Here is a 26242-nt window from a genome sequence, read left to right on the forward strand (position 1 = left end):
AGATTTTAAAATGCTGGAGGAAGATTAGAAGAAAGGTTCACCATGACAGGAAAGAGCCACCTCATGGCTTCACCATATGAAAACCAGACCTAATGTTTGTTAATTAAATAATAGTGACTTAAAGAGTCTAATGTGGCAAGTCCCTCATTCTGAATTACAAAATGATTTGATCAGATGCTAGATCCTTAGTGTGTCAAACCAAATCATTTTATAGTTAGTGAGGGAAACTTCACTTCAGTGATTTATCTTTCAGAGTTATGCATTCACTTTTACTAAAAATATTATTTTTGTCTAAAATAAAAATCTGAATTCTGCAATTCTGTATAAGTTATGAAAGAAGCAAATTTTCATCTTTTATTTTGTATAATTGAATGGCCATGGAGTGAGGCAAACAGCCATAGAGGGTACTGACTGCCCCACTCATGGATTACTGGAAGTCTCACTCAGATCTCCCAGGTATGTTGCTAGGTAAGGCTCACACATTTGCAAGCCCTAAAAGGTTAGAAAGTTGACTTGAAAAAATTAAAAGCAAGATTCTCAGCATGTTGAATTTTGCACTTAATATAAATATTTGTGCTTGAACAGTGTGTATACAAAATGCACATAGCTCCAGTTGTTTTGAAAAAAACAGCAACACTGAACAATTTCCCCAATAAACCGTTCTCAGCATAAAAACTGAACATGCATACACCAACACAAATATTGGTAAATATCAGAAATATATAACAACCATTACAATGGTGACACTTAAGAGTGGGATAATGTAGGATGTAAAAAAAAATAAGTTATAAAGAAATAAAAAAGCTGGTCACATTTTTCCTGCCCTTTGCTAGCTGTATATTGGAGGACTTCACTGTCCACATACTAATCTTGGAAGAGTGGAAAAAAACCTTTTAAAACATTTCCATGTTCCAAGTTGTTGCTTGTGGAACATTGCAGTCCTAAAATGATTGTATGTATGCACAAAACAAAGATTTGTTTCCAATATCAGCAGAACAGCAAATGACTGGAAAGTTTAGAAGATCAGACAGAGAGCAACAAAGAGGCAAACAGACCAGAACAGCAACAGAGATGGACACAGAATTTGAAACAAAGGCCAAGGCTATGTGCATGCCGTCCTTCCACCCATCTTTGTTTCATTGCAAGGGCGGGGCTTATTTTAGATCACAATCCTCAATCCACTTACACTGGACTAGCAAAACAAGCTTCAGTTCAGTCAATGCAATTACTCTAGAAATACCCTTGGGTAGGTGGGTCAAGGATTGTACCTGCAGTAACAGGGTAAAGTTTCAAACAGCCTTCAAACAGATTGACGAATCTGTCAATCCTGAAGTGATTTTAATGGAAGCATATTTCATTGAGTTCAATGGACCCTACTTCCAAGTAGCATTGTAGCCAGAATCCCACTAAATAGAGGTTTGAGAATCATTAAGATTTTGACATTTTTACACACAGGGCCATCCTCCAGCTCTTGACTGACAATTTGCCTTTGCTAAAGTGAAACCATAGCTATCTGCTTTCAGTCACATTTTAATTTTGTGAAAACTAGCTGGTAAGAGGTTTGGCCTGGCTAGAAGGACAAAGGTGAAGAGTTGGGAAGAGCATAAAAGTTGGGAATGAAGAAAGGGAGGAACAGAGTTAAAAAGAAAGTGCACCACTGAGGATAAAAGGGAAACTGGAATATTCCAAGGAATGTGAACAGGAGGCATGCCATTTGCATGGAGCCTGTTGGAGTTAAAATGGAGATTCTCCAAAATTGGAGGATACCTATTTGCCTGGCCTTTTGCTCAGGCTCAAAAGAGAAAATTCCCTCCCCCCCACTCATCTGAAGATAGGCCTAGGGAAAGGCCCTAAACAGTATGCTTGTCTCACAGTTCTTACTGCTTTTGACTTCAGAATATTATAAGAAGCCATTTTTAAAAAATCTAAAAAAATCTCCATGCAATGTCCCCAGACTCTTAATAGGATAGTGTGTTTTCTGGGACATCCTACAAATTCAGCTGTAGTTTCCTGGAAGTGATTTCCATGACTGTGAAAGTGGCTTTGTCAGCTTTTGTCATCACAAGAATCACTTGGGAAACTGCAGCTATATTTGTGGGTTGCCCTGGTAAAACACTTTTTCTAGGGATGAGAAAGGTTAGAGTGCATTACATGGAGGTATTTTGGAATCTCTGAACTAACCCAGTCATAAACATTAAATCAGCAAGCTGATTCTTCAAGAGGTCTTGAGCATTTGAAAACACCTACTTTTTGGAATCATATAAAGGTACTTGATTTTCTAGGAGCAAAAGGAGAGCTTGTGGAACTTTCTGAATGTTGGACAAGGTTTGTCTCTAAGAAATGTCTGAACGGGCATGTCCTGAGCCCAAATAAGAAATTTGGGGAGTGTTATATACACATATATCCTGTTCTTCTATCATTACCCTATTATTATTCTAGTATTCTATTCATGGAAATTATAACAATTCACTGCTTATTCAGTTAAACTTTTACAGTTCAGTGTCTGGGTCCTAAATATTATTTTCCAAATATGATATCCATCTTCAGATAACTAAAGGGCCATCACATGGAAGATGGAGTAAGCTTATTTTCTCCTGCTCCAGAGAGTAGGACTTGAACCAATGGATTCAAGTTACAAGAAAGGAAATTCCGACTACACATCAGGAAGAACTTTCTGACAGTAAGAGCTGTTTGACAGTGGAATGGAGTCCATCAGGAGGTTGTGGACTCTCCTTCACTGGAGGTTTTTAGGCAGAATTTGGATGGCCATCTGTCATGGATGCTTTAGTTGAGATTCCTGCGTGGCAGGGTGTTGGACTAGACCCTCAGGGTCCCTTCCAACTCTACAGTTCTATGATTCTATGAAATACTTCACTGAAACAACACTTTGTATCCCCTTCCGTCATTCCTTTCAGTACACACAGGCACACTCATACATGCAAACACTTTCATAGTAAACATGAACAAAGGTTTGAGATTAGGACCCAAATGCTCAAAGCCTCAGTCTCCTGATGTGCTTGTAAGTATTATATATATTAAATACCCTTTGAAACTCCTTGTTAGGACATAGACACACAGACAAACATTGCTAGCCATGCATAGATGAAAGAACTCTCAGTTGCTTTTCAGGGAATATAATTGCACCCATACCTTGTTTATTGTTAATTTTAATTATTTTAAAATGTTTTTAATTGTTCGTAACTGTTTTTTATAGATAATGTTAATATTTCTTGTATACATTCTAGAGGTTTTATGACAATAAACAGTATATAATTTTTGTAAAATAAATAAAAAATATGCCTATGTGAATATAGGGACACAAAATCCTTAAAATATCTACACAGCTTTATGTGTACCTATTATATGCAAACAAAGAGCAAGGGCACTTGTTTTGCCCATACATCCCAGAAATGCTTTAAGACTGGCATCTATGGAAAACGAGGGTTCAGTCAGCATATATATATATATATATATATATATATATATATATATATATATGAAGGATGATAACAGGGCTAAGGTTTATTAAAGACTAGAGATATCTATTGGATGGACTTTTTATTGAATTTCAGGGGGAGGTGCATATTCTGTTAGTATTCTGAAGACCATCTGTCCTTTCCTGTTACACTAGTCATACAAGTAAAGAGCACACATCAAATTATTCTTCTACTTGTTTTCTTTTTTTTAAAGAGTAATGAAATCCTTCTGCCATACAAGGAGGGATACTGATTAAGTTACATTATGGGCTAAAAGAAACAAGTACCATCATGTATGTATCAATATAGACAGTAAGTTGTTTTCAACCCCTGTGACCAAGTCCCTTTTTGAAGTACATATTTCAAGTCTCATTTTTCACTTTTTATAACACTGTCTCAGCAGTTGCATTCAAAAGAACAAAGGTTCATATTATTAAAGCTTCCAAATGGAAATGTACAGGAGTAAGTATTTGACTGCTGCACTGTTTACCCACATGAGATCAGCTTCTCAAAAATGATTGAAAAAGAGTAAAGATTCTCCTGTTCTATGGAAAATGGGAGACCAAAGTGGAGCAAGTTAAGGTCATGCTGTATCCATAGTTAACACCAATAATTCTTAGTTATATATGTTTATCTCCATAGGTTTTTGAAACATATTTGTTACATTTATGAAGATTGGGAATTATTACTATTAATAGGCAGAGGTTTCACAGTGGGAATCTGGCCATTTACAGTGGAATTTTGAAAAGCTTACACCTGGTGTAGAAGCATAGAGGAGGGTAAAAACTGCAGAGAAGCATCCTCATGACTCATACATAGATAGTTTTAGGGATGGTCTCAACTATGAATACATAGACTTGCATATGCCTCTCATTAAAAAAAGAGAGGGTATTTGTGCATGAGGGGTAGGCTGGTGAATAGATGTTTGTTTTTTTACAGAAGGCCAGACTTCCTTCCAGATTTTATTTAGGGGGAATTAGAATTATGATGCAGGGCAGCAACAGCATATTTTGGTTTTAAAACAACATTTGTATTTGGGGCTAGCTTTTGTTTACCAGCAGTTTTTATGCTGTTTTCTGTCAATCTCGTAATCATTATCAACATTTGAAGGCAGTGAACAGATACAAAAGCTGGTTACAAACTTGAAGAAGTGGCTGGATGTGATCAGATGCAGGATAGTAAAATGAAACCAGCAAACCAAGGGCTAAATGTCAAGGAACGTTTGGGCATGTAGTTGTACAACGTACAAGAACATTGAGGTATGTAGTTGTACAATTCTTGCTAATGCTGAGGAGATGTAACAGTGTGATCTTGTATACGCTTACTTAGAAGGAACTCCCAGTGGGTTCAGTGGGATGCCCAAATAAGGGTGCATAGGATCAGACTGAAAATTTTGTATGCAAACCCCTGAAAAAAATAATAAATGAGGCAGGCTTGAAAGCAAGCCGATTTAAAAACGAATTTGGTAGAAAATATGCCATGGCTTTTAATGCAAAAAATAAAAATACAAGATTGTTAAACTGAGATGTCTGATGTGTCCAGTTATTAGACATGTATCACTAAAGTTCTGAGAGGTGCAATTAAGATGGCACACCCTCTAGTGAGTGCTACGGTTTACTCAGAGAACTACACCTTGAAAAATAGTACATCATAACCTAGTGTTGAAATAATTGTGACACTGCAGTGATTTCAGTGGAAGTTTGTGGTTATGGGGACAGTGTTATGTTAAAGTAGCCTTAGGAGTGGTCCCATGTGTTCACACCTTGGCACTGCCAAGCACAATCACAGAAACATGCTAGTAAACATGCACATAGCATGCATACCCATGCATTTCCATCTCTTAAGCAAGCAGAGATACATGCCAAGATATTTAGGCACTTGGGTGTATGCATCCACACACAAGCTCAATGATCCTTTTAAGGCTTGTGCACACATTATCTACCCAGGGTAGATGCCACCTGTCCCATGTAGCCTGTATTTCCCCTGATGGATCCACACTTACCTCTAGTGAATTAGCTCTAGGCACTGCTTAGAGCTAGCCTGCTGCTACCTAGAGGTAAACAAAACAGTTACCCTCTTGGTACAGCAACCAAGGGGTAAAAGTTAATGTGTGCACAAGCCCTAAGAGATACACCTGCACTTAGATATATAAAAAAGTGTGTGATTGGGTAAATGGGTTCAAACCCTAAAACATCCTGAAAAGCACAATGGATAAAATGTGCTTAAAGTCATTCACGCACAAACACACAAACCACCACCAATCAGTAATACAAAAATTGACTCACTACAAACACACACAGTAAATTCAACGCTAAACCTATGCAACTATGATAAAAAAAATGCATTTCCAAAAAAGCTCATAAATCTCAGTAGTTGATATTATCTGGTACAGTTTTATGCTGTGGCCAGAAAACCTTCTGTGCTTAAAAAGGAACACTAATTTCCACCGCACCCCCCAGTAACTAGCAACTTTCTATTTTCACCCAAAAAACCCTATGTGGTAGGACTTCTTGTCAGTCTTCCAGATAATTTTGTAATGTTCATTTCTTTTAGTAGTTCATGTTTGTTTAATTTGTGTGACACCCATATTTCAAGGAATACATGGAGTTCCTAGACAATCTATCATCCAGATTCTGGCCAGACATTGCTTAGCTTCATAGCCCAGCACCTTTGCATTGTTTTCTGCACCTGCTGCTATGGACTACTATTTTTTTGTTTTCCTTCTTTTGCAGTCTCATCCATATTTCGTTTTGGATAATATTCTTCCTACTCAGTTGTTCCATAGCAAATTGCCATCAACGGAGGATTTTCCTTGTCAGCACCTTGTAATCTTCAAATTGTGCTTCCTGACTTTCAGTCTCTTAGAGGACTGCAGTTGTCCTGATATTTCCCAAATTCTGACTTTGTGCTTCAGGAGCTGAAAGCTGTAGTTATTGCAGAATGATCTCCATTCTTGACTGATGTTCTTTTAGTACTGCATCAAATACTGATCAGACAAACAACTTTCAATCGGCATTGGAACTTGACTGGAGAAAGGAGTCAGAACCATGAAACAGGTTACATTCCTTATTTTGCTTTGTCTTCACACTTAGTTTTATATCCAGTGAATTCTATATAGTTCCCTACAGAGATTGCATAAGTCAGGATTGTTGCGGCTATATCTGCATGCATGAAATAATTAACACACTACTGAATTTGAGATGAGAGAAATATTAAGTTTCATGAGGATTTGGAGCTAAATTCTCCCCTTTTCTAGGTTCTTTCCAATCAGTATTGCTTTTTGTTCCCAGGCTTCAGAATGGATGACTTCTCTTGCTCAGAAGTATTGGACGCTTCCACAAAAAAACCTGCCATATAGAAGCATCCATTATATCCTTCATGGCCCTCCTATGCTATATGTTTTTAGTTAAGAAAATAAATCCAGCTTATACCATACAGATAAGTGCTCTTTCTCTCTCTGTCACACAACACGCATGCGCGTGCGCACACATACACACACAAGCTAATGTAATATATTTGTGTTTTGTTTATCGCCTTGTATTGCTTTGGTGACCAAATGCTTCCTAGGCAGATTAGATCAGCATGGCAAAGTCCCAGCTGGACTTCACAGAATGTTCCTGTTTAATGCATCCATCACCTTTTATGACAAAGTAACTCATGCCAAAAAAGATTCACCTTCAATAGAGAACAAATCTCAGCATTATGATTTGTTCTTAGTGTAGCAGCCACTGGTTGTCTACAGCAAACTCATTTTTCCAATTGCTTTGGATCTGGATTCTACCATATGATGCCTGGTTTTGAAGTCATTTTAAAATCTACCATCACATAGAGCTTGTGGGAAGTTTTATTCCTCTTCTCTCCCTGCCATGCTTCCAGATCAGTTGATGTAAAATGAGACAGCATACAGGCACACAAGGCAGATTTTGTCAGGCTCACAAACAGTGAGCAAAGCAATGAAGCTCCCATGGTAGGGAGGGTGAAGTGGAGGTGCAACTGATCCACAAACCATTTTGTGCTGCCTGGGAAGAGGAAAATATTTCAATTTGAGCTGCAATGATTAATGCTTGCCTGCTGGGGGTGGGGGTGGAGGTTGCAGGATTTCATACCAAATGTCGCAAGCAGCAAGGGTATTTTAAAGGAATAAATTGATGTACGGTACCATTCATTCTCTTAGTTAACAGAATTATGTGCAAGAGGATTTCAAACTTTTCAAAACAAACTCCATCCTTAACTGATTTTCAATTATCAGTGCATCAGATATTGTGCAAAAAAAAAAAAATTAAAAAGGAAAGAAAAATCAAAACCAATTAATTTCTTAATAACAAATGTTAGGAATTAATAGCAAAGATTAAAAAGAGAAGAGTCAAACATGCCAGGTAATAAAAAGACATGTGCAGAATTTTGAAGGGACTATATAGTAGGAGGGTAATCTTTAGAGGGGATTCAGAGAACCACCAATGCCACCTTTAAATTTTTGGGAGAATCTCTGCAGAGGACAGCTCTAGGCAGTTCTTCAACTATATATAAATAACTGCTGAACTTAAAGTTTTACTGAGATCGATCCTATTTAATCACATTATTTCAATTCTCAGTATAAGCCAATTAATATTGAGAACAGAATTAACCATAACCTGAAAGTCCTGTTTTCCTGATAAACAACAGAGCTGACCAATGGAAAGTGGAAGATGTGGTTGATGAATCTTACTTATCTGATCTCAATTCCTGATCAGAATTTGATCTGGAACTGAGATCAGCTTAATGAAAATTACCAAAAATGTCTTCCATTCCCTGAATATCAACTCCACAATTTACTGGGAAAGTAGTATAGTTGTGAGATATGCCCTAAAGAAATCTATCTAACATAGTTACCTGCATATAATGTATGCAATCACACCCGCTTATGATGTGTCACCACATAGAATCCTTCAGCATCTTTGGTGAAGATCTCCAAGACCACAGGTCTAACCAGTGGTTTACATCATCCCTCTTATTGGTGCACTAATCTTCCCTTGGATGTGATAGGGAGAAAGGCCCCATGGATCCCTAAAAAATACTTAGCTTGAAGCAAACTAACCATGCCAACCAGCGGCTTATGGATGCATGCATTCCTCCAGTCTAGCATGGATGACCGTGTGTGGCCTAGGTTCTAGAAGTGAGATTTTTAAATCTCATGCTACGCATACACCAATTCAGAGGGCTATTTATCAGCAATATCCTTATTCCATAAGATTATTGCCTTTAATGGACTGGGATTTTCTCTCTATCCAATGTTATTTACTTAAATGCCCAGTACAAATTCTTCTCCAAATACCAGATATTTAGTGTGTGTGTGTGTGTGTATAAATTTCAGAAGACTGGGTTTCAAATCTATAATTTCTCTAATGAGATTTTTTCCTTTTTAAAAACCATGAACTTAACTTCAGTCTTTTGTATTTATTTCTGAAAGCAATGCCAATTCATGATGGCAGGTTTTGAAATGCCAAAATTAATCAAACCTATTGGATATAATAGTTTTTATGCAATGTTCCTCTCTACACTACCCTGGCAGCTTTTCTACAAATAATAGGGAGATAAAACTGCATCAGTTAACATGATACACAGGGTTTGATCCAGGCTAAATTAGTCACATTTAGTCAATTTGAAATCAGTGAGATGAATTGGTAACAATAACATGTCAAGCCTCATTGATTTCAGTCAGACTAAAGCATCACTAAATTACTCTGGATCCAACCCACCAAATATATCATAGAATGTAAGCAGACTTGTAAGAATTTGTGGTTTTTGAATAAAAAGTTGGGAATATAAAGGCCTAGCAGAAAACAGATGACATTTGGCTCCCATTATTCCACCTCGAAAGAGTTGCCCTGTAGATCTCTGTGAAGTGGCAAGTATCCCAGTGCCATGGAAAGTTTAACTCAACTTTGACAAATCAGGAGTCCTAAACTTGGACTACTTCTCCAACTTCCTAGGACACAAACCTGCTCTTTGTGCATTTACTTCACATAGCTCTCATCGGTTTTCCTACTATACAGTTTTTATTCATGCCAGGCTGGTTATGGGGGAAAGAAAATGATGCAACAGTCAGAAAGTCCTCAAAGTCGTTCCAAATTTAAAGAAACAAGCAAAAACAAAATATCCAGAACAACAGAGCAAAAGCAATCCTTAAAAAAAAAAAAACTTCAAATAAAAAGGGAGGGGAAAAGAAGGGAGAGAATAAAAGAAGAAGAGATTAAAAAAACTGGAAGAGACAAATGAATGTTAAGAGCAGGCACATTCATGGACAGATGCCAGCTACTTACGTTCACCTCGGTGATTGCTATATCAACAATGCTACCCACAACAATCAAGGCGTCAAATGTATTCCATGCATCACAGAAATAGTGCTGCATGTGGCAGAGAAGCCGAGGAAAAAGAGAAAGAAACAAAGAGAAGAGAAAGGGAGAGAGAGATATATAAAAATAAACAAACAAAATAAATAAACAAAGCATGAAAGAGGGAGAGAAGAGAAAAAAATAAGAAAAGAAAGAGGTTACGTGGGCATATTAAAGAGTCTCTTACCACTCTACAGTATTGGCTGCTCATACCTCTGTAACATGATGGAGGGTATCAACAAAAGCCTGGTTAGTTAGAACGTTTCACTCAAACATGTCTGAATTTTTTTGGAGGGAAAAAAGCACACGTACCCCAAGCTTTGTGTGCTTTCACCGGTCACAGCTGTGACAAGTGAAAAAGAAGGAGGTATGCAACCCCCCTCCTTTTTTTCCCCCTGGGAGAAGGACGACGGCAAGTTCAATAAAAGCATGACTAGAGGGAAGAAAACATAAACCAGAAATAATAAAAAAGAAGGAAACAGGAGGAGGAAGTAGAGGAGGATTTGGTGGCATCCTAGGGAGGGTAGAGTAATACTCACATTAGTTTCACTGAGAATGACGTCTATTATGCTGCCAATTACGATGAGGAAGTCAAAAACATTCCAAGGATCACTAAAGTAACCCTACATAAGGAAGGGGCAGGCAGGATGGGGATTAAAAAGGAATGTTAGACAGACAAAAAAACAGTTCAAAAATCGGCATTAGAATTACTGCCCTGGTGTCCTCAAGTGGTTATAGAAGAGTAGCTAGAGAATAAGTTTTCTTATACAACCACACATGTTGGCATTACTCAAATAAGCAATCCCATTGAAATCAAAGGTATTGAGTGTTTATGTAAGGACTACCTGCATGTGTGTTTGTTGTAGGATGAATAGTTCTTGGGTTCTGAATTGCATGAAGTAGCCCTTCCCTCTAGTTCTGCTGCATCTTCCCTTGTTCTGCCATTTCCCCCCCTTCAGACTTCATTATGAATTCATTTTGTACACACAGCCAACAGGTCTGTACAGTATTTAAAGTTTCAGTGGAACATGGTAGAACTAAGACAAGAGCAGATGTAGCTTAGCAACATGAAAAGAGAGACATGCCTTGGTTCTTTTTAAACCAGGTGCTGCATTCTGGTGAGACTAAGGTTTATCTACATTTAGACACTATAGTGTGGGACCTGCTTACTCTCTGAAGAGATGCCACCTGGATGAAGTTTGAATGGGAAGGAACTACATGTGATACCTTCATACACATATTCTTGTACACTTATTGCACTATGGGGGAAATGGCTCCCACATAGTAGCTAACATACAAGAAAACTTTTTAGTGAAACATTTCTAATTTTGACCCTTCCTTATTCTGTGCCCTCCACTGACTTTCACTGTCATGAAATAGGGCAGCATTCATAGCAGACACATATGCTCCCACAGCTATATGTATATAGCTCTAAAATAATCCATTCAGCATGTAGAACCTGAGTGGTAGTATTCCTTATTTTAAGATTAGGAGCTTAGCAATGGAGGCCAAGGTTAGTTAACAGCTGATAAGCATCAGGATCACATTAGGGTAAAAGAGAATACATAAGACAGATATGGTTGACACAAATCATCCATCTCCTAGAGATAGAGCAGGCTGGACTGGATAAAGAGCCAAGGTAATTATGCAAAAATAGCATAATTGCCAACTGCTGATAGGCCTTCAAAAACCCTATCCAGCTCTTGTTTCTCCCCCGAACAGCTATCATCATTCAACCAAATATGTTACATAATGAATGTGTATTTTAACCTATCTATTACTCTACTGAGTGATCCTCACTCTTCTTGTGACAATTTATAAATAAGTTGGTTAAAGCCGCGTTGTAAATTTAAGATTGTGTCCCTTCTGTGTCCTGAGAGTTGGTTTGCCTCCTTTCAAATAAAATCAAAAACATGGTAATTGATTGCAAATTATTTCCCAAGACTTTTGCAGGGCATGCAAAAATCCTTTCCTCACTTATCTGTTCCACAATGATATTTAGACTTTTTTATAGTCTTAATAAATCTAACCTCTGGTTGTTTATATCTGTTTGTGCTAATCTGGCTTCCATGTTTCTCCAGCTGTGGGGTGTTTTCAAAGAGATTGAACCTAAGTGGCACAGTGGTTACTATTCTTAGCACTGGGAAGATCAGGTCATGAGTAAAATGTGAAGCTGAGTTCCCAGGAAACTTAAAAGAAAGGAGGGGAAGGGTTGAGGAATAGCAATAGATTCTACCACTGGCAATAACCAGACCAGGTTTGGGAATCTTAAGAGAAAAGTGGGTAAGACCCATATCTGGGCCAAACAATGACCAATGATTCCCTTCTGTAGTGCACTCCAGCTACAGATCTTGAGACTGAAAATCTTTCTATCTAATTTATATGTCAAAATATTGGGATGTGCTGGTTGGGTGTCTTGTGGCGGGGGGAAAGGAAGAGGATGTGGAGTTAGAACAACATAAATACATTTTTGAAGTACACAAGGGAAATTCCATGCACACTATGGAACACAGGCTTATTTGACAACTGGATGCTTAAAACATGGAGGGGGAACTTTCCACGTTATCCCATTAGCAGAGAGCCTAGTACATTTAGAAAGGAAGAAAGAGTACAGGAAGTCAAAACTGGGTGATATCAGTCAATACCGGCCCCACAAGATTCACAGTGAAACATTAAAATGAGTGTTATGGTGGTCTCCAGCGTTTCTAGGAACCAAATGGACCTGGAATAAATCTGTAATTAAAGATTGACACCACAGAGAAGGAGGAAAATAGTAGATTAAAATGAAAAGGCACAAGTAGTTTGAGTAATAACATGGTCATACCTTGGATGCATACGTAGGTTAGTAAAAATATGTTCACGATGACCTCTGAACTGACAAGAACTTGAAATTTCAATAGAGCAAGCTAGAAACAAGTCAACTCATTCATAGGACCTTTCTGTTTTGACTAAGCAGACACACATGTCTGTATTCATTTTCAGTCTTTCTGGGATCTATCAAATGTATTTAAGGGCCAAATAAGGCACCTTATTCTTAAATGGGTGATTTAAAAAAAAAACCAAATAGCTGGGATTTGGGGAGAGCCAGATCAGGTCCATGGGTGGGAATTAAGCCTTTGCCCCGGCCACTGTCCCAATCAGCCATCCTCCACTGATTATCTCTCCACACCTGCTATTCACAGTTGCAGGAAAGTTGCTAGTGGCATCAAATAAATAAATAGGAGATTTTATCCCACTATGAAGTATAGGCATGGAGAGGGTTTGAGCATAAAGACTGCTGTGGGGTAAAGGGTTAAAAACTGTTTCCCACCCCACTATGGTCCAGATATGGCTTGGCGCTCCCAGACGTTCCTGCTTTTGTTTTGTTTTGAAAAAATAGCCTAATAAGAGCAAAACACATGGCAAATGCCACCTCAAATTTGGTCCTCAGGCTGTGTACAAACTTAATTTTTTCATGACCTCAGAAATGATACTGTAGAGTGGCCATAGCTAATAGTTTATACATTCATCTTTTGTATCCCATCATAGACTCTTGTAGAACCAGTTTTGTAGCACAAAGCTGTACCCTGGAAACCCAAAGCAAGCCAGTATGAGTCAAAAGCACTGGCGACATGCTATGCCGCGCACAAAAGCTCAGAATTTGTTAAGCCATTCAAAATGTATATGAAAGAGAAGGATCATTGCCACGTGTACTAAAAGCAGTAATAATAATGTTTATCAATTTCAACAGTCCACAGATTTGTAAGGAATCAGAAGAAGCATTTGCTTATAAGGAAAAGAAGGGAATGGGATTCATTCTGCTGCACAGAGAGCAAGACTCTTCCCCCTTCTTTATTATATGTGTACATTTATCAAGCTATTGAAACTGCTTAGATGTTTTATTACAATCAAATGGTATATATTTTTTGTTAAATAAAAATAAAATACTGATGCCTGATGAGAGCTACAACACTGTGATGGTAAAGTTGCTTCTGTTGCTCCATAGAAATAATTTTACTTAGATAAATGAAGTGCAAAAAGATCAGAAAGTAGGGTTTTAAAAACTGGTTTTGGTATTGTACTTGAAGGTGGAAAGTCCATGTATATTGCTTGCTTCAAGAATCTGTGTGCAACCATGCCATAACAGTTTATCCTTCCAAATCCTTAATAACGGGCAGGGAGATATGCCTTCAACCAAGTTGCACTAACTTTAGAAAAGAACAAATTTCGTAATTCAAAGTCTTTCCATCACATATTCTTCTCATTGCCAACTAGGATTACCAACAAAGCTAGCAATAGCTAGCAATAAGCAGGGTTAGCACCAGAGCCGAATGTTGCCCTCTAGTGCACAGTGAAGTCAAAGCACCAAATTCTAGCCTAAGTGAAAGCAATGAACTCACTAGGACTGAAGTTCTATTCTATTAAAATTAATGGGAATTTTGCCATCAGTTGCTACTGGAGTAGGATTGCATCCTAGGAAGATGAGAATTGTACTACTGGGAATGTAGATGCTCACTTGAGTGTCTTTGAAACAGAGGGCAGAATATGGTGCACAGAGTAGGAAAATGCATTTTTTTCACATACTAGTAACTAGACTGTCTTAGGCATAATTTTTACCCACAGATGGTGCAGAATTGCTTCCTGAACTTTCAACAAGCAACTCTGCTTTCACTGCAGTTACCTAATGGTCCTGAGCTTGTTGAGTTTCAAATCTTTCAACTTTGTGCCTTTGACATCAGTGGTTCACTACCATCGTGAAGACTATCTTTGGTACATATCACTAGCCAGGAACAGAATGGAAGAATTTCCTCATTTATCTCATTTTATTATAGATGGGATTATGTAACTTTTTTGCAATTCTCTCCAGTTCTCCAGCTTACTATAAACTCATTAAAAAAACCACATATCCTATATAAGGTAAAAGAGGGGCTTAAAATAATATTCTTGATTATTGTACATGCCAAATAAATGAGGTCCTATAATTTCAGACACACCCTACAAATTTACCTCACCTGTACAGATATCCTTCCTCAAAAAGCCAACTTTTTCTTTCTTTTGGCTTGTGGAGAGCAAATTGCTGTCAATAGTCACCATTACATATTGAAAAATAATTATTCCAATGTCTAGAAATTGTTTGGTATGCCCCCACAGACTTTAAAGCCATATTTATTGTTGTATGAACAGAAAACCTAATCAAGGGGTATTTCAATCTCAGTTTTCAATCTAAGAAGGAGGATGCATTTTCCTACCAGAAAGTTTCTTGTGGGATCTTTTTCTCCCAGGAGAGTGAGTTAGGATCTAACCAAGAGTAAACTGATGGCACTGTTTATTTTTTAGAGTGAAAAGTTTAGTGTGTGACAGCAAATCTCTTGCCCAGTGGAAGTCTTTTTGCTTTCATGTCAGAGATATGGTCATGCTATCATTATACTGAAGCTTCCCAGAGTTTATTCATGACTTTCTGGTGGCAATTTCTTTCAGGAACACAATACCCTGAAGGTTTTTAAGGGAGGAGGACAGGAGGTTGAACTGTTTTCTTGTGAAGTATAGCTTTGTCCCACCATTACAGTTTAGTACTTGCTTTTTCCCAATCAAAAGAAAATGAATCACCCCATGATCAGTTAGTTAATGAAAGCATTGATATAAATATGCAGTAGTTGGCTGGTGCGGAATCTCATTTGTGCAAGGAAAGCAGGCTACTCTTAACTGTTCTAAGTGTACCTGCCAATCAGCTTTTTGTTTTCTTGTGTGCTAAGTTCAAGCTAGCAAGAAAGCCATGGTTTGCTTCTGCAGTAATGGAACCATTGTGTTCTCTAGAGATCACTGCTTTTACATCCCATGAAACAGCTCAAAATGTGATGTCAGGCAAGCCTTGTTGACAACAGGGGAAATTACCCACTGGAGCCTGTATCAAGTTCTAAGAAGAGAGCCCCTTTGGAAAAGTACTAAAGTTCTGTAAGAAAAAGCAATTTTATAACACCAGTATTAACACAAGTGTACTGGCTGCATATATGTTTCCAATCCCAATTCAAGGTGCTGATTTTCATCTATAGAAGCTTATAAAGCTCAGAACCACAATGCCCAACTGACCACCTCTCCTGCCAAGAATATATCCAAACCTTAGACATGTAATCTGAGGTGTCCCTCTGTGTGCCTCCTCCAAGAAAGGCTTAGACGTGGCAAAAAGGGAGAGGGCCTTTTTTGGTTGTGGCCCCCTGTTATGCAATTCCTTTCTTCATGAGTCCTCCTGGCACCTGAACTGATATTTTTTGGCACCAGGTTAAAGGTTTCCATGTCACCTGGCATTTAATGGAATTTGAAAAGGTTTAAAACTTGGTTGTAAGCCTGGATACTACCCTGTATTAGACTGCTAAACAATTCAGTTAGTAACTATCATCATCATCATCATCACCACTAACTATTGTGGCCTCTGCACAGAGACCCAGTAGAACCTTACCTACAAAGGTGTTCATTGATTCAAACTAGACGATGCTCAAACCTCAATAGAAATAATTTATTAGCCACAACAATTCATCTAGCTGGAGCTGAAGGGAATTGGAATCTAACAACATTTGGAGGGCCAAAAGTTCCTCATTCCTGGGCTAAATAGTTCAGTGATCCTACTCAGTATAAAGCAGCTTCATACGTTCATGCATATTTAAGAAAGAAGACTGTGTCCAGTCAGAGTACCCAAAGCAGGTAAACTCATCTCTGTGGGGGGCAGGGAGGCCGTGTATAACTGGATGTAACCAGACAAGAAATTTATATCACAAGACTAATTCAGATCTGCGTTTTCTGTGTATGCATTAGGCAAGTTAGCTTCCACACATTCCCAATTTTTCAGTCATGTATATTTATTGCTATTCTGTTGCTTGCTGTTCACACCAGTGGGTATAGTTTCATGTAATAGAGGATTTTTCTGTCCCTCCTTTTAAGGATACCACAGTCATTTTCCATTCTGGGTATGCATAAAGGTATTTCAGTATTTGTGCACTTTCAATTCCTATGATGCATACAAGAGTGCAGTAACAAGCATTACCAGCTTTGGTTAATGTTTCATAATGGGAAAAATGGAAGCTTGTGCTTTTTGAGAGGGACAATACTCAGTTCCATTTCTTTTGTTTTTTAATTTTTAATAATGAAGTATTGTACAAGAGTGATTGAGCTTGTACAAGAGTAATAAAAATGTATTATGCAAAACCATTGTATTTTTATTACTATTTTTAAGAAGCCTAATTTATTAGGCTACATCCTCTGAAGTAAACTCACACATGTACTGTGGGGAGATCTTCAGAAAATAGCTGCACCTAACCAGTTTTTTAAATTAAAATAATAGTAATAAAAAAGCAAAACAATAATTGAATACAACAAAATGGTGCATAATACATGCCATTTACATATTCAAAACATCAATGTGAGATATACTTTTGATATCTAAATACAGACAAGTGACTAAAATAGCAATGAGAATTGAAATGCTACGGTATTGAATCTTCCCAGAAATACATCTGAGATTCTGGAGGTATTTAATTGCTACCTTGTCTAATAATATTATAAAAGGTCCCCCACATTGCTGTAAAATTATCACATCTCACAACTTCTGTACACACTCTCCTTTGCTGCATATGCTTCTCAGCTACTGCAATTACCCACACTTTTGCCCACCAGCCTTGCATTGTGGTGACATTCAATCACATACCAGCAAATCCAGGTTCCACAATTAGAGCTCCAAATCAGCTCTAATTGTACAACCTGAATTTGCTGGTCTGTGATTGAATGCCACCTAAAAATAGTGACAGTCTGGAGATGCTCAGTGTAACTTTACATGACCTTGAATGGGAGGGGAAAATTTAAAAATAGCCACCTGCAAATTAACAACCACTCCACCCACATCACCATTACAAAGCATAAGATATCATGTGGTATAAATCAGCACCCAATCACAGCAAATCGCAACTCAGATGTAAACCCCACACATGGAGACCATAAGACAGATACTCAGATGTATGGCATGGTGCTAAATCTCTCTGGCACCAGGTCATGCATACCTAGAGCTCACAAGAGTGAACTCTGGTGATGGGAAACTATATGAAATTGAACACTTTGCACAAAACAGCCTGACTTCCTACAAAGAGGGGAACATGAGTGTATTTCTAACACTTCCTCTGCCTAGAACCCTAACAGATACCTTGCCCTGGGGCTCTAGATTACCGGTAGATGGTATTCTCATTTGTGTGCCCATTCATATTTTCTCACAGAGTCCTTGTGTAAACTTCGCTCATTTTCATCTACAGCTCATGAAACACATCTCAGTTGAGCCCACTCTTGCATTTTGCAAAAATGGCATAACTGACTTCAACTCTCCAGGCTGTGTTGTGAGAACTTATTGTGCAATGGACTATGTGCAGTTCTGCTACTGTTAATCATTGCCCACTATCACCCAGAATCCATTTGTGTGCCCCCAGGGGTATTGTAATTTGTTTTTCTAGTGGTGTCTTTGTTCTCATCTTCGTGCAATACCAACAACAACAGTTTTGTCTCTTTTACATCACACCTGTAAATGGTTTTCTTTCTTTCTTTCTTTCATAATTTGGTTGCTATGTAATGTAAACAATATAATGGTGAAGAGGATTGGGGTACAGAGTTGGCTACATTTTTCTGTGATACTTACTTAGTGATAGTTTTTTTTTAAAAAAAAAGTGTGGTAAGGGTGGGATCCTAATTTAACTTACTTAAGAGTAAGCACTATTTATTTAAATAGGACTTAGTGTTGAATAGACATGGTTAGAAATAGATTTCTGCTTAATCTGGCAATGTACATAATTTGTATTATTTTTAATTATCGCCAACCTAGCAGTTCGAAAGCACGTCAAAGTGCAAGTAGATAAATAGGTACCGCTCCAGCGGGAAGGTAAACGGCGTTTCCGTGCGCTGCTCTGGTTCGCCAGAAGCGGCTTGGTCATGCTGGCCACATGACCCGGAAGCTGTCTGCGGACAAACGCCGGCTCCCTCGGCTAATAAAGCGAGATGAGTGCCGCAACCCCAGAGTCGGTCACAACTGACCTAATGGTCAGGGGTCCCTTTACCTTTATTAGCAAGAGCAATGACACTGCCATGGCAATAGCATCTTGTACTGTACAGCAAAGTGTGTGCCTGTGTGTATGGTTGTTAACAACAAAAACAAAAGAGCTGCCCAGAAAGTACCATTAAGCATTACTACCACCCGCGACTTCACATACAATGATGGTAGGATACAGGATTAGAAACATAACAATGAATGTTAATGGCTACTGTCATCTTCTCAATTAAGCGGTTCTAGGGAATATACCTTTTTGCAGCACAACAGATCTGATATCGAAATGAGTTGCAGTTATAATGGCCTGGTTCGGTAAGTTGCCAGGAAGTTCATTTTTTCATGACTGAAGAAATTTGGTCTGCTAAACATTGCTAACACTCACATGAAACCTGATCAGCTGGCAAGCAAGCAAATGGGCCTCAGCTAGAGTGCAAGCTTGATTATTGCAAAATAATATTGCTAACACTCACATGAAACCTGATCAGCTGGCAAGCAAGCAAATGGGCCTCAGCTACAGTGCAAGCTTGATTATTGCAAAAATCACCACAATTCCTACTTCAGACACAAATACTCCATTCCAAATTCCACTCCAGCTGGGGTTACTAAGACAGTATGGCCCACAGAGGTAAGTAAGGGGAGGGGGAGCCTGTACTGTAATGACTAACTACTGCAACTGTCTCCCATGTGCGTTTACACTTTTTTTAATTGGTTGTATACTGCTCAGAAGCCACTTCGGCAATTAGGTGGAATATAAATTAATGAACAATAATGAACAGCAGCAGTTGTGAAGAATGATGAATAATACTGAGCTATTTGCAATTGGGCTGCTGTTAGCAAGAATATAATTATTTGCTATGGAGCCCACACATGGCTTCCATATACACTGGAAAAGGGGCCAGTGTTGGATCCATTGCCACCAATTGTTCTACTATGGCTGATACTTTGTGAAATATCCTTTGCCAAACAGGTTCTACTTAGCTAACTGCAGCTTCTGGAAGCTCATTATCTCTGCTTGGTGTCCATTGCTGTTGATGCCCAGTAACATTCCACAGGATTTGTCTATTTGGGTCTGGCAGGCACATTTTTCAGGATGTGTTGATAGCATATGATTCCATACAATTCTCTTTGGTGGAAATGAAGAGGTTCTATTTGTTTTGCCATTCTACCATGAGTTTGTCTTTGATAAAAGCTCAGAGACCAGCCCACACTTTAAATAATCCAAGGGGGAAGGGCAGTTATAGACAGCATGATCATGGTGAGAATTTGTATGCATTACAGAAAGAGCAAGCAGCTCAGATACTGCAGGTTATCAACAAGATTTGATTGGACACTTTTGCTTACCCATGTGGAACTTTTTGCTTATCTAATTACTCTTCAAAATATTGATGTAAGCTTGTGTGTTACACAAAATTCTTATTCACACACTCAGATAAAAATTAAAATAGATATTCCAGTATAATACTGATGGTTAGCAGTTTTTGAAAACTATAACGAGTTATCAGCTGTTTATCTTCTACCTTAGAAATCTTGCCTAAGAGTCAAATAGCAGGTCAATCTTTTTGAGGTGTTGCAGATGCACTGCTCTGTTCAACATCTGCATATGCTGTAAAATGTAATTTAAGTAGTGTGTACTTGACTCTCTTGTAGAAAGATCTGTGGAAGGGCTGGGGTTTTAAGATTGAGATAAGTACTTAGTATTTGTTATTCATGAAGATCAGAGAGGGAGATACTTACACTGAAAAGGATCATGTTCTTGGGTCCCTGCCAGACAAGGGGCAAATATCTCATTGTATGTTGGAGACATATATGTTAGAGATCTTATGGCAGGAAATGGAAAAGGGATAATAGAATCAGGGTGTCATCTCTTTTTCTTGTAACTCAACAGCTTTAGTAACATGACATTGTCTTGTATAGTGGCTTAAGTGTGTAGTTGCTTTAGAGATTTTGAAGAGAAGCAGAGGTTGGGGTTTTGCTTTGTTACAGTGTGACAGCCTATCTCGAGCAGTGAGGATTCTGTTCATAAAATCATAGAATTGTAGAGTTGGAAGGGACCCTGAGGGTCATCTAGTCCAACACCCTGCCATGCAGGAATCTCAACTAAAGCATCCATGACAGATGGCCATCCAACCTCTGCTTAAAAACCTCCAAGGAAGTAAAGTCCACCACCTTCTGGGGGAGTTTGTTCCACTATTGAACAGCTCTTACCATCAGAAAGTTCTTCCTGATGTTTAGTTGTTAGTTGTTAGCTTGTTCATCCCATGTCCAGAACAGAAATCAATCCAGCTAATACAGTCAGTATTTGCTGTTGTTTTCAGTCCACAAAAGGTACATAGTTGACAATATTTTTTCCATTTCTATTGTGTTTCCTTTGCATTTAAAGGAATGCCCTTTGCTCTGAAATAAATGATATGGAATAACATAATAATGTATGTATGTATGTATGTATGTATGTATGTATGTAAGATTCTGCCACAGTAGATAGTGAGACAGATAATGCTGTGTCTGTCAGAAGCTGACTGTAGTGAAAAAGAAAAACAGTGCTGCATGCAACAAACATGGGCTGGAATGGAATTCAAATGCCTTCTTACACCCCCATCAGAAGGCACCTTGCAAATCATGAAACAATAAACACTGAAACATCAGGATAAACTAAAACTAAAACCCTAAACAGAAGCTGCTAAAATGCTAAAAGCAGCTGCTGATAAAACAAGAAGCTGAGTTAAAACACCTAGACAAACATAAGTTATTACCGGCACTATTTAGGCAAAGAGAACACATTTCAAAGCTGGGGTGCCACAACTGAAAACTCCACATCTCCAGTAACCAACCACCTGGCTCCAGCTGATGTAAGTATCCATAGAAGAAACTCCCCAAACTAGGCTGGTTCATATAGAAACTTGCAATCAATCCTTGAGATATTCTTGTTCCAAGGCTTATAGGTTAGAATCAGTTAATCTCAACTGAAACATATTCAACTGTTTCTCACTGTTTGAGTGCATTTTCATACTGTGGGGATGAGGGTTTTCCTTTGACGAATGAAATACCTTTCCTCTAGGATTATTCATTTTTTGTGCAGCTGCTGTTCCTGCAGGCACAGTTGTGCAGGCACCATCCCACTGGGCTTTTTAAACACTGTGTGAATAATTTTCTATATTAAATAAATAATTAAGCATAATAGCTAATCTGGTGCTTCCCACACCACCACATTGTGCTAAGTCATATCATTTTTTAAAAAATAATTCATAATGACATTGTTAAAATTTCAAGTTCTACTGTAGTCTTGAAATAAATCTGTCACAATGTTGTAGTAACATGCAAATTCCCTGGATACATTTGATGAGAAAGTAATGGTCCCTGTTCCATGAAGCTCCTGCCCGTTTCTTTGCACCAGATTTTCCCTGCCAGATTAATTATCTATCTGCTGTGGAATTGGTTAGCCATGTTGCACAATTTCTTTTCAATAAGGTCAAAAAGTAAAGAAGGGGATGGCACATCTCCCAGAACTAACCCAAGAAAGGTAGCACCATGTGACACATTAAAGCTCATTGGTGATAAACTGTGCAGCTGCCTACTGAGCAATCATGCTGAAAAGATTAGATGTCCCTCTCCTCTGCTATATATATATATATATATATATATATATATATATATATATATGTATTTGCTTTCGTAGATTTTCACGGGTACAGGAATGCAGGTTTTGGTGTCTTCGGGTGTCTTCCCGTGTAAGAGTTGGGGTGTCTAGGCGACGTTTCGACGAGGTCTCACTCGTCATCTTCAGGCTGGTGCTTTCGGCTTCTTGTTACTGGAACAGAGCAGTTAACAAGAAGCCGAAAGCACCAGCCTGAAGATGACGAGTGAGACCTCGTCGAAACGTCGCCTAGACACCCCAACTCTTACACGGGAAGACACCCGAAGACACCAAAACCTGCATATATATGTATATATATATATGGATGGTTTGGAAGCTCTGTCACCATTTCATAGTTATAACATTGGAAGGTTCCCATAGGATCATCTAGTCCAACCCCCTGCAATGCAGGAATCACAGTTAAATAATCCGTGATTTGTATCTCACCATCCTTCTCTCACCCTTCTGTCTCATCCTATAACCCCCTCCCTCTGACTATTGTCTACTCTAGTCCCCTTCTTTCACATCTTCTGGACCATCTTCTCACTCAGCTTCTCAGTCATCAGGTTCTTTGTAACCTCCATAAGAATGGAGGACCAATTTCATCAGTCTCCCTCCTGCATGCGGATGAATACAAAAGGTTTTATGCAGCCCTAGGGGATTTTTCTGGAGCCTTATCCAGTATCCCTGTTGAGGTCCTGTTCCTTGCCTGTAACAGGGAGATAACCCAGGCTATAGATATGATCGCTCCCAAGAATCTCAGTCAAACTGAAGAGTCCTTTAAGCTTCTTGGTACTCTGTAGAGTTGAGAGAAATTGTAAAACTGGGTCTGTGATAAGGCTTATTCTGTTGTAGTGATGGTAGCAAATAAATTTTACTCCTATGCTACTATTGTATCCACACAATGCAGGCCTGTGGAGTTACTTCAGGTAGTGAAAGGCCTTTTCCATAGGAATCCAATGGATCAGGTAGTGGACTCCTTGAAAACTGGCCCAAGATACTTTGTTGCCTGAGGCAAACCAGAAAATGGTGTCCCAGCCCCTGGGAATATTAGTTGCTTAAGGGTGCTGAGTTAGAGCACAGATAGAGAATACAGTATCAGGTTCAGTTATGTATTTAAAAATATATTTAATAACAGGCACACTCCTCTCAATAGACCCAGGACCTCACACCCAGTTTCTTATCTGCAGTATCCTATGAAATAGTAGGATATTCACTCTCACACAAACTTGGATGTCAGTCTTACAGAGCATGATGAACCATAAGTGTATATGAAAAGTGAAATCCAGCTCCATAACAATCTATAAAAACCTGTTACTGACTGTAATTTAAAATCTACTATTCAAATGCAAATGAAGAGCTTCCTGTTTATCAATTCATAGACAAAACACATTTCTACTGGGGTAGTACAAAAAGGCTTCCCAAAATCAGGGATGAAATACTTACAAGTAGAAACCTTTCAAATGCATAGAGACAAAATATATTCTGATTATGGGCCCGACGTATAACCTTCTCTGACCAATACCAGCTATGCAACAAACTTCAGAGTCTAGGGGCTAAGTCACACATTCATTTTGGACCTGGATTAATGAGCATGAGGCAGTAGTTTCCTTCAACATTCATGTGGAAGACTGGTCTTTAAAGAGACCCACACTCAGTAGGACCCCGTGTAAACAAACAAACAAACAAACGTCTTGAAAAAAAAAAAGTTTTCCAGATGTAGTTATTTTACCATGTTGCAGGCATTCTCAAAAAACCATTTTAAAAATTATATGGGAAATGTCAACTTGTGGGGGCTCTCTGCCTCAAAGACGGTACTGTATGATATGTAGATGTGAAAATACTGAATTACGGCCCAGCTCTAGAGTAAATACTATGAATTATCGCTGGAATTTTGTATTCTAAGAGGCATGGCTATTCTATCCCTATGCTTAACACAAGAATGAAAGGCTCCTCCAAGCACAGATTGAGACTCCAGTCCAGACAACAACTGCACAAGTCCATCTCCTGAACAGATGATGGAACAGTGGGAGATAATTCCAGGTTTATTACCTCATTCCAAATCCTCCTGTCCTCCCTTTGACCCCATAGGACAATGAACAGAGAGAAAACCTGAGAGGCAATAGCTACCTTGGGTTTGAAGGCAATTAATTTCAGAACCATCTCGACGGTGAAGAGACCAGTGAAGAGCATGTTGAGGATGTTCATTGCTTCTTTGAAGATGCAACTCTGACCATAGTGCTGAAAAACAAGTCACCTCATTTTTCATTTTTGAAAAGCATATTGTTTGGATTGTACACATATTCACCTTTGCCTTTCTATCTGTTTTCTAAAGAGGTTCTCATCGCCAATGGTTTGTGATTCCTTTATCTTTTAATTAATTCACAGCACAGAGTATGGTTTTCTATCTACTGCAATATGATGACCTCTTTAGAAGCCTGGAGGCTTTTTTCCTTCTTTCTTGCCTTCATGGTGAGAAAGCCAATGCACTGTCTGAGTGGTACTTCTAGCAACCATGGGCAGAGTAATAATAATAATAATAATAATAATAATAATAATAATTATTATTATTATTATTTATCCTCAGCCTTTTCTCTTGACAGGGACTCTAGGTGGCTTAAAGAGAAAATTAAGAACAGCTAAAAACATAGAAAAATATAATTAATAAACAATTAAACATTGATAGAATTTGGACTATAAGTATATACATTTAAACTCTATTAAAACTATACCATAATTACAATATAACTCATTTCAAATGTATAAAACACTTTTCATCTCAGTTAACTTTAGAACAACCTATTGACTCCATACAGTAGGGTAGTATTATTATCCTCATATTATAGTGAGAGGGCTGTGGTTGAAAGAATAGTAGTTTGCTGAAAGTTACTTCCTGAGCTTAAACTGGGTAAAATTTGACCTGAGGTTTTTCCAGCCTATATACTACATCACTCATGGGGAACTTCGTTCTTGATTATTGTTCTCCAGCACTATACTCAACTCTCCACCCTCAAATACCTATATACCACCTTGTTGTCCACAATTATATATCTAGTAGACAACACTATAGTTATGTTTAAAAAACCACATACCTCAATTATCAGAATATGTGACAACTGCTAATGTCATAGCCAATAAGTGTCATTTCTAATCACATCTCTAATCCATAGCAAGCAACAAGTTAAAACAGCTTTTACAGGAGATTCTAAATATTCCCCATTTCCAGCAAGCTGTTCAATTCAGGGCGAATGTTTTCCTGCACTATGAATATTCCAACCACAATGCAATTCCTTTTGACTTCAGACCTACCTGCATGGCCAGGCAGATGGTGTTCAGCAGGATGAGGATGAACATCAAATATTCAAAATAGGTGGAATTCACCACATACCACACTTTGTACTGGTACTGGTTTTTTGGGATATATCTCCGAAGGGGGCGGGCCTTCAGGGCATATTCGACACACTGGCGCTGTTAAGAAAGAACAGTGGGTTAGATGATACTTGTGTGACAAAAAAGTTTCTGGACAATTCAACTCAATCTTTTAGATCATAAAATTTCAAAACAGAGGCTCCTGTCCTCTAGGGTAGGTGATAGCAAAAGACCATTGCAAGTTGGTGTTTTTGTAAATATAGCACAACTTAATAATAACAGAGCCTTGTGGTGTCGTAGATAATAACATGACACCGTGGCTAAGTTAATTGTGCCAGATGTA

General features: G+C 38.4%; 1 protein-coding gene and 1 long non-coding RNA gene across 18 annotated transcripts in view; one reads left to right on the forward strand and one right to left on the reverse strand.

Moving 5' to 3' along the window:
* The window catches only part of LOC310687142, a 136978-nt gene that overhangs the window by 71812 nt on the left and 38924 nt on the right, over window positions 1–26242 (forward strand). For 2 of the 9 annotated variants that reach the window (XR_014516254.1, XR_014516256.1), the window contains exon 3: window positions 6209–6532. The exons of 3 other annotated variants lie outside the window; for them this stretch is intronic. This is a non-coding gene — a long non-coding RNA (uncharacterized lncRNA). Of the gene's footprint in view, window positions 1–2; window positions 371–6208; window positions 6919–26242 lie in introns of those variants that run through there. 4 more of the 9 variants (XR_014516257.1, XR_014516258.1, XR_014516259.1 and 1 more) reach the window with 3 other exon arrangements.
* Window positions 1–26242, reverse strand: part of CACNA1C (calcium voltage-gated channel subunit alpha1 C) — a gene marked incomplete at its 5' end in the record, with an annotated part of 445655 nt that overhangs the window by 54886 nt on the left and 364527 nt on the right. For 7 of the 9 annotated variants that reach the window (XM_083461732.1, XM_083461735.1, XM_083461736.1 and 4 more), the window contains 4 exons: window positions 9776–9859; window positions 10387–10470; window positions 24661–24771; window positions 25840–25998. In XM_083461732.1, coding sequence (XP_083317858.1) covers window positions 9776–9859; window positions 10387–10470; window positions 24661–24771; window positions 25840–25998 — 438 coding nt within the window. The remainder of the gene's footprint in view (window positions 1–9775; window positions 9860–10386; window positions 10471–24660; window positions 24772–25839; window positions 25999–26242) is intronic. The other 2 variants (XM_083461734.1, XM_083461737.1) reach the window with 1 other exon arrangement.

Source organism: Podarcis liolepis (assembly GCF_965112155.1).
Source record: "Podarcis liolepis genome assembly, chromosome: 10".
Taxonomy (NCBI): Eukaryota; Metazoa; Chordata; class Lepidosauria; order Squamata; family Lacertidae; genus Podarcis; species Podarcis liolepis.